The sequence below is a fragment of the Podarcis muralis genome, chromosome 7 (genome assembly GCF_964188315.1).
Source record: "Podarcis muralis chromosome 7, rPodMur119.hap1.1, whole genome shotgun sequence".
Classification (NCBI taxonomy): Eukaryota; Metazoa; Chordata; class Lepidosauria; order Squamata; family Lacertidae; genus Podarcis; species Podarcis muralis.
The window spans coordinates 10,107,209-10,116,454 of NC_135661.1; the positions used below are offsets into that span (position 1 = coordinate 10,107,209).

At 48.9% G+C, this 9,246-nt stretch overlaps 1 protein-coding gene across 1 annotated transcript; it reads right to left on the reverse strand.

Moving 5' to 3' along the window:
* Window positions 1-571: 571 nt before the first annotated feature.
* Window positions 572-8,631, reverse strand: IL1B (interleukin 1 beta). The gene is made up of 7 exons (XM_028742182.2): window positions 8,205-8,631; window positions 5,918-5,977; window positions 4,542-4,590; window positions 3,338-3,536; window positions 1,945-2,115; window positions 1,698-1,834; window positions 572-1,074 (listed from the first exon to the last, which is right to left on the reverse strand). The coding sequence occupies exons 2-7, from the start codon at window positions 5,962-5,964 to the stop codon at window positions 874-876; spliced, it is 804 nt and encodes a 267-aa protein (XP_028598015.2). The 5' UTR covers window positions 5,965-5,977; window positions 8,205-8,631; the 3' UTR covers window positions 572-873.
* Between the last annotated feature and the right edge of the window lie 615 nt (window positions 8,632-9,246).

Consider the following 9,246-nt stretch of genomic DNA (forward strand, 5'->3'; position numbering starts at 1 on the left):
CCAGAAGCGGCTTAGTCATCCTGGCCACATGACCTGGAAGCTGTACGCCGGCTCCCTCAGCCAGTAAAGCGAGATGAGCGCCGCAACCCCGGAGTCGGCCACGACTGGACCTAATGGTCAGGGGTCCCTTTACCTTTTACCTTTAGCTTGGTGTCCATTGCTGCCTCCTGTGGCAGAGAGTTCCATAGTTCATGCACAGGGTACATTGGGCCACCCAGCTTACCCAACCAGGCCTTTGCTATACACGCCAGGCTGGGCCCTGGCACCTAAGAGAAAATTGTGGGAGGCAGATGTTTGATTGTGGGCAGATTTGGCACTGAGCACCACCACCTCTAGACCAGATGCTGGGCTAACAGGCAGCCTCAAATTCAGGCACATAGGAGTGAATGGGGGGGGGGGACAAGGACTCTAGCCCTCCTCTTGGGCTGCCTTGGCTCCAGACCAGCCAAAGGTCTTGGGGTCTGGCCAAAGGGACACCCCCACCCTTTTTCGGAAGGCCCTTCTCTTTCCGTCTGGCTCGTTTAGTTGGGTGTCGGAGGTACAATTTACAAACAGCAGTTAGAAGCCAACCTTACATACCAGATAATTTATTAAGATGGGCCGTCAGGCAAAAAAATAATTATTAAATTATTAATAAATACTTGCAATAAATATACAACAGAGAACGGCAGAGTCGAAAGGGACCCGAAGGGCCATTTAGTCCAGCCCCCTGCGGTCCTCATTATCCACTGCTTTCTTGGCAACTGCCACGTCCTTCCAGAGAAAGGAGGCAAGTGTTGCGTTGTCTCAGTGACGGGACTTTCCTTGTCACAGAGCCAGGAGGCTGAAATTTGTCCAAAGGCGCATGTACAGGTTCTGTGCATCTTGCGCGTTTTATGTGACAATATAATCCACGATGGAGACCTCCCCAATCCGGTTTGTCACGCTGACAGCTTTGTTGACCTGGGCAGATGTGCAGATGTACCACTGAGGAAAGGCAGCTGACTCGAACCTGGTGTAGTCCCCAACTGCAACTCTGTAGAAGAGGAAGCGCCCTTTGTCGGATTTGTCGAGGTCCCCTTCGATGCTGGCCTCCTGCAGGTGGAAAAGGTGAGATTACATCTAAGGAAATCCACTTTCCAAAGCGCCTACGCTAGCTCCACAACACTACTAGGTTTCAGGGTGGTTAACAACATAAAACCACAACAAAAAAACAGTAAAAACAAGAGCAACCCAAAAACCTCCCCCTCCTCAACACATTTTTAAAGGGCACTGGATGTCAATCGGCCAAAGCCCTAGTTCAAGAGGAATGTTTTTGCCTGCTGCCTAAAGGTGGATAATGAAGGTGTCTGGTGAACCTCCCTGGGGAGAGCATTCCACAAATCGGGAGCCACTGCAGAAAAGGCCCCGTTCTTGCATTGCTTCCTCCCGGACCTCTCAAGGAGGAGGCACGTGAAGAAGGGCCTCGGAAGATGATCTCAGGGTCTGGGTGGGTTCGTATGGAGAGAGGCGGTCCTTTAGGTACTGCGGTCCTGAGCTATTTACTCTGACCATCGCAACAACGAAAGAAGAACCTGCTGGATCAGGCCAATGGTCCACCTAGTCCAGTATCCTGTTCTCACTGTGGGCAACCAGCTAGTAGGATCTAAGCACAAGAGCTCTCCCTCCTCTTGGGATTTCCAGTAACCGGAAGCATAAGCTGTGAAGGAGCCTCTCACCTCCAGCTGAAGTGCTGGCTGGTCTCCGCTCTGCACGCAAGACAGGTACAGCTCCTTCCCTTTGATTTTCAGGGCGATGGGGATCTTCGCTACGCCTTCTCCGATTTTTGGTCGATAGACGTACATTTTCACCCTTGCTGGAAAATGTGAGGACACAGGATTAACAGCAAGAAACGTTTCAGCCCAGCTAGGACCGGCCACCCGTAGGAGATGGCTGGTGAGGAACATCAAGGATGGGGGTTCCTACCTTCTTTGCTGATGTCCGCCTGTTGGAGCTCCAAGGCCACCAGCTGGGTTGTCCCGTTCAGGACAAGGGACTTCTGGTTGACGTCTCTGATGTTGCAGGAGATGCTCCTGCTGAGGTGGTAGATGGGATCTGTGGCATAGGTGCATTCGCAGGTGTCAAAGTCAACTGGTTCTGAAGAGGAAAAGATACTCTGGGTCAAGACCTGCCACTTGCAAGGCAACAGTAAGACCTGTTCTTTGGTGGAACGTATGATCTCAGAAGGTGGTCAGCTCTCTCCTCCATTGGAGGCTTTTAAACAAAAGTTGGATAGCAGGGGTCCTTTAGCAGTGACACCCCACCTGCTGCTGCCCCCACCCTTACCAAGCCAGAGCTGCTCTTTATTTTTGCCCCCACATGGGCACCAGGGGTGGGATGCGTGCCCTGCGCCGAGGAGTGGGGCCAGCTGCCTGTGGGGCTGGGCAAGCCAGGGCAGGGCGCTCCGTGGGGCCTCTGAGGAGTCTGCCTGCCTCCTCCCACTCAGCCGCCCTATAGCTGAGGGGGAGGCGGCAGGCGGACCATTTGGGGCAATGCAGAGCCTACGGGCACCCAAGCCACTGTGTCACTCCCAGGAGAGACGCGTGGCTTGGGCGCGCTGCAGGCCACGTGGTGAGTGCCACCCAGCATTTTGTCACCCCCCTCAGTGGTGACACCCGGGGTGGCCCGCCCCCCCGCCCCCTTCCTCCGCCCCTGCCCACATCTTAAAGGGCACACGGAAACACAGTTTACCTTCCCGCTGGAGCGGTACCTATTTATCTACTTGAACTTTGATGTGCTTTTGAACTGCTAGGTTGGCAGGAGCAGGGACTGAACAATGGGAGCTCACCGCGTGGCAGGGATTCGAACTGCTGACCTTCTGATCGGCAAGCCCTAGGCTCTGTGGTTTAACCCACAGCATCACCTGTGTCCCTTGCCCACATCTTATTCAGTGCTAACTCCCAGAAGTGTTTAGGCAAGCAGGAAGAGATCATGGCCTCTGTGTGTCCCTGATCCACCTCAAAGGAAACTGTTTAGGGAAGTTTTTAATGTCTGATGCTCTGTTTTTAATATTCAGTTGGAAGCCACCTAGAGTGGCTGGGGAAACCCAGCCAGATGGGCGGGGTATAAATAATAAATTATTATTATTATTTTGAAGGGTCCTGCAGTCCAAAGGCTGTTGCTTCCCTCTAAAGCCAGAGGGATGGCGGAAAAGAACAGCGACAGCAGCTTCAAGTTGGGTCTGCTTGGCCAACAAATGGAATAAAGTGCTTTGTCCTTCAACCACCTCCTGCTGCAGGAAGCGTCTCTAGGCTCCTCGCTGGAGATTCCCATCGGGATCACACCCAATATGGCAGCCAGCTGGTGTCCCATACCGTACCTAAGACGGAATTGATGATGTCCATCAGGTCGTCATCTGTGAAAAGCGCCCTGGCTTTGGAGGACTTCTTCTTCTTCATCCTCTCAATCGCCACCATAATGATCGCTGCCTTCTGGAAGCCCAGAGATGAAGAGCTGTTGGCGATCTTCACCTGAATGCCCACTTTGCAGGCAGGATGGCTCAGCCCTGGGAAGGCCTCCTGGGGTGGGGGAGCAAAGCAGAGCTCAGCTGAAGTCAAACCATCAGCAGCAAAGTCCCCTCCTGTCCACCTGGGGACAAGAAGTCTCATTCTGCAATTATAAGGACTTGATTATTTCTGTGTGGCGGCCCCTGAACTGTGGAACTCCCTGCTTATTGACATCAGGCAGTACTCTTTCCACTGCCTGAAATTTTATGATATTAAATAAATAAGGCAAAGTGCTGAGGGATGGGGCACCAGGCAACACTCATTGCTCTTCAGGGAGGAGTTGTCTAGCTATTTTGCAAGTCCACCACATGTGGTGAAATGTACCTTCTTTAACATTACACTTCCAACATACATTGGTCGTGTTCTTATACATTTTCGCTAGTCTTGTAGGAGTCAAATACCATCTACACACCATCTTTATATAATTCTCTTTTAACATACAGCAAGCTGTAAATTTCAAGTCCTTATTCCATAACTTCTCCCATGAAGCAAATTGTATATTCTATCCCACATCTTTTGCCCAGTGTATCGTTACAGACTTCCTAATCTTTTGCTTCCCGTTCCAGCAACAATTTATACATTTTTGACAGAACTTTCCCATTATTATCTAACAGTTCTTTCTGCACTTGGTTCAGTCTAAAAAGCCGACTCCTTTGTTCAATCTAAAAAGGTCATTTAATTGATGATATTGGAGCCAATCAGTTAACAAATATCTCATATCCCCATTTTATTTTATTTATTTACTTTCAATTGATTTTCCTCCTCAATTAACAGTTCCTTATATGTTGGCCATTCTTTTTCCATATTTATTTTTTTCACTGACAATGCTTCTAATGGTGATAACCACCATGGGATGTCTAGCATCCTTGGAAGGCAAATGGCCTTCTTGCTTGGAGGTGGTTCTACAGCTCCAGCCACCTGGCTGACTAAACCCTTTTCAGGTGTTCATTTCTGCTCATGATCAGGATGGGACGGAGGAGCTTTCTTGAACAGAAGCAGCCTGGAGAAATTCCTTACCTTGGCCAGAGAAGGCCGGTCCTCTTCGTAGAACTGCATCTCGTCCACACTGCAACCAGAGAGCAAGAGAAGCAGGTCAGAGACTCCCAGGCAAAAGTCAACATCATTGGAACTAGGCTGGATACGAGCATCGCGCACGACACATTTCTTGGGGTATTTGCTGGCATTGTAAGGGGAGTCAAGGTGTTTGGCAAACAAACCCCAGGGGACACCTTCTGTAACGGCCTCTTTAGGAAAGGCAAAGGCCGTTTTCGCACAGGATCTCACCCACCCTGGTTGTCCAGAAGAACTTCATGTCCAGCGGGATCAATAGAGATACACACACACACAGAATCCCCCTGTCCACTTCCTATGGTAGATCTTCTACCAGGGACTCAGCTACATTAGTTTGTGGTTTTTTAAAAGCGTTTTAAATGCGTTATAACACTGTGACACCAGATGGCGCTATAGAGTTCGATCCTTTGGCAATATGATTTCCCATTACAGTATGAGCTTTAAACACATTTTCCTGATTATTTTTTTTTATGTGTCTAGATCCAGCCAAAAACAACACTGGCTGCCTCTGGTCCATGTCCAGACCAAAAGCTGGATTAAAATGGGTCTAGCTCAGCGGTTCTCAAAGCGGGTGGTGGGATTACCTGGTGTGTGTGTGTGTTTGTTTGTGTGTTTGTGTGTGTGTGTTTGTGCGCACACTAAGAGTCAAGAGGGGCAGGGAGGTATAAATGACTATCTATCTTTGCAAGTTGGCGTCACTGGATCGTTCACCAGTTTTGTCGAATTAATTAAACTGAATAGTTTGAACTGGATGCTGAACAAACGTGCAAATAATTTCTTACTGTTTTGAATGCTAATTGTGCTATTATCTTCCTTTCTGGGTCATGCAAACCACTATTGTGAACAATGCTTTTTTATAGGGGAGGAGCGCTGGGGGTGAGTTTATGTTGGGAACCACTGGGCTAGGGAATCCACACAATCAATCAATATCTGGACCTGAGAAGCAGGTGGCAGTCATAGTGGCATGATTAATCTCTGCTGGAACCATTGGGGGCATCAGTTGTTCGACCTATATAAGGGGGAGCTGCTGCCTTAGTGCTAATTCTTGCTGTCTCTTAATGTTTTCACAGGGAATAATCTGTTGCCTTTCTGGCAGGAAAATGAATGTTGTATTTGCTGTTTGGAATATTAAGATTTAGTCTGATTTTTACTGAATTGTTTGCATTGACATGTTTGCATTGTTTGTGAGCTGCCTTCGGGTGTCTTTTTTGGCCAAAAAAAATACCATAATATGTGTGTGTGTGTGTGTGTTTGTGTGTCTGTCTGTCTGTCCCTGAGCACCCAGCCCAGCTTCACAGCCTGGGGCCATCAGTGGTGGTTACCTGCAGAAGTCCATCACCCCCTCTTCGCATTCAGGCACTCTAGACATGGGGGCTTTTGATCTAGGGAGAAGAAGGAAATGGACGGAAGTTAGCGAATGAGTCTCACACGGGAGCACCTGCAGAAGAAGGAGAAGCGAAGCTGCTGTTTCGTAACCAGATGAACAAGATTGCGATTGTGCACACTGTGTGGACAGATTACGAGCAGCCCCAGGAAAGGTGTTCTTTCGGCTGTTGTGGTCCCACAGAATACAAAGCAGGGCAGCAAACATGTGCAACTCAAGCAAATTCCTTAAATAAAGGTGGAGTTTATGATCTTTGTCGTCTGAAAACAAGCAATTCCCTTAACCACTTAGAAACTCAAGAGAATTTCGATGTGATTTAAGTCAGAGCCTTTGATGAGTAGTCCTGACTCTTCCTTAGCACCCTCCTCTAATTCCCACAAACTTTCATCTCCAGCCAGCAGAGGGAAAGGGAGAATTTTGGGGAGAGAAGAGAACTCTTGAGCGTGCAAGAAAAAAGGAAAGCAGGCAGGTCAAGTGCACAAGTGCCTTCAAATAACTTTAGTTTGCACGAGGAATTTCAGCTTGCAGACTTCCCAGAGTCTTCTGCGAGGAGCTGCAGAGCTTCTGCAGAGAAGGACAGACCCGGGAAGGGGCCATAACTTAGTGGTTAGAGCACTTGCCAGGCAAGCAGAAGGTCCCAGATTCACTCCCTGCTAGCATCTCCAGGTAGGGTTGGAAGAGACCCCTGCCTGGAATCCTGGAGGGCAGCTGCCAGTCAATGGCCCAGTTTCTTACGTTCCTGTGGGCTGGAGCATCAGCCTCAAGACAGACTGTCAGGTGGCTATGAGCATGCAGCTTTCTCTTCTCCAGTAACACCCAACCAAGGACCATACAAATGATTTACCATATCTCCGTGGGCCTGAGACACAGCAATTTATAGGTATTGCAAGCCACAGTACTAGCCAAGTGGTTGAAGGCAGCCTTGCCTTCTGAAGGGTCAGGCAAAGCAGGGCTGACCATTTGGGGATGAATCAAGAAGTGTAGAGTGGGAAGGGATCCAGTGGGTCATCGAGCCCAACCCCATGCAGGAATCACAGCTAAAGAAGGTTGAGGTCTCTTCATGAAACCTGCAAGTCTCCCCTTTGACCGCAGACTATCTCGCCAGAGCGGTGCATGCTCTAGTTATCTCCCGCTTGGACTACTGCAATGCGTTCTACGTGGGGCTACCTTTGAAGGTGACCCGGAAACTGCAATTAATCCACAATGCAGCAGCTAGACTGGTGACTGGGAGCAGCCACTGGGACCACATAACATCGGTCCTGAAAGACCTACATTGACGACCAGTACGTTTCCGAGCACAATTCAAAGTGTTGGTGCTAACCTTTAAAGCCCTAAACGGCCTCAGTCCTGTATACCTGAAGGAGAGTCTCCACCCCCATTGTCCAGCCTGGACACTGAGGTCCAGTGCTGAGGGCCTTCTGGCAGTTCCCTCGCTGCAAGAATTGCGGTTACAGGGGACCAGGCAGAGGGCCTTCTTGGTAGTGGCGCCTGCCCTGTGGAACGCCCTCCCAGCAGATGTGAAGGAAATAAGCAACTATTTTATTTCTAAAAGACAACTGAAGGCGGCCCTGTTTAGGGAAGTTTTTAATGTTTGATGCTGTATTGCTTTTAATATTAGGCTGGAAGCAGCCCAGAGTGGCTGGGGAAACCCAGCCAGATGGGTGGGTTATAAATAATAAATTATTATTATTATTATTATTATTATTATTATTATTATTATTATTATTATTATTATTAGACCTCTCCAGTCTTCTCAAGGCAGTTGTTGTGGGGTCTCTCTCCCCAAAGTCAGGGTTGGCAGGGTCCTCTCTGCCCTCCTTCTTCATGAGATGATCTGGCTCAGGTTGGGTCAGCTTCCCCCTCAAACTGGTTCCTTCTTCTCTGCTTCTCTGCCTTTCAGAGAGAACTGGGTCTACCTGGCTCCGTAATACCTGACTGGCAGTGGCTCTGTGGAGTTTGAGGTAGGAGACTCTTCCACACTTGCCAGAAGATGCTTGCTGGCAAGGCAAGATCATCTACCACTTAACTACAGCTTCTTAGAGTTCTGACTCCTAAACCATCCCATTTTCACATGGAACCCTCAGCCAGATGTCTGCCTGGGGGTCCGTTTAATCCTTGCAGAACCTCTTGGCTGACATTTAATGCAGCTAATCACAGACTCAGCCTTGCAAGCCAGACATATTCCTCAAGACGACCTCCCTGCAAAGCAATTGCAGAAGTTTTACCTGTCCGAGGAAGTCACGCCGGTCTCTTTCCAGAAAGGAGGATTTCTAGCCTTCCAAGCTGCTCCTCTTGCTGTGAAGTGGTCTCTGCTACAGCTGGGATGGCCCTCTTATCTGTTTCTCGGCAGCGGAAGAAGACGTGCTCATGCAAACGAACTTCCCTCTCGTACCTGGGCGTTTCGAAAGCGGCGAAAAGGAACTCTTTTCCTTCCTGCTTCCATGAACAGGAAGCGGTTGCGTTGCAAAATGAGCACAACAACACAAATTGTGAAAGGGCAGAATTTTGTGGGGATTTGCTGTGCTCAGCAGAGGCAAATAACAATAATACCACAAGAAGTGACATCCTGGAGGCTTTCAAGAACTTTGCTTCTGCTGTGTGATGTAATCAGGCCGTTTTGGGATTTTTCTGGCATCCCAGGGGCCCCAGCTGGTGAGGAACCAATGGCTAGGTCAAGTAGTATTCCTGCACCCCCAACTCTTTCATGTGGCTTCCCACCCAGTAATTTAACTGAAGGAGAGCATGGGGAGTTGTTGTTTAGTCGTTTAGTCGTCTCCGACTCTTCGTGACCCCCTGGACCAGAGCACGCCAGGCCCTGGCACTGTTTCTCAGACATTGTGGGGGGCCGGACTATATTTTTTTGGGGGAAATGAATGAATTCCTATGCCCCACAAATAACACAGAGATGCATTTTAAATAAAAGGATACATTCTACTCATGTAAAAACACGCTGATTCCCGGACCGTCCACGGGCCGGATTTAGAAGGTGATTGGCCCAGATCAGTTTGACCCTGTGGGGGGCCGGACTATATTTTGGAAAAAAATAATGAACAAATTCCTATGCCCCACAAATAACCCATTTTAAATACAGTGGTACCTCGGGTTAAGTACTTAATTTGTTCCGGAGGTCCGTTCTTAACCTGAAACTGTTCTTAACCTGAAGCACCACTTAAGCTAATGGGGCCGCCGGAGCACGATTTCTGTTCTCATCCTGAAGCAAAGTTCTTAACCTGAGATACTATTTCTGGGTTAGCAGAGTCTGTAACC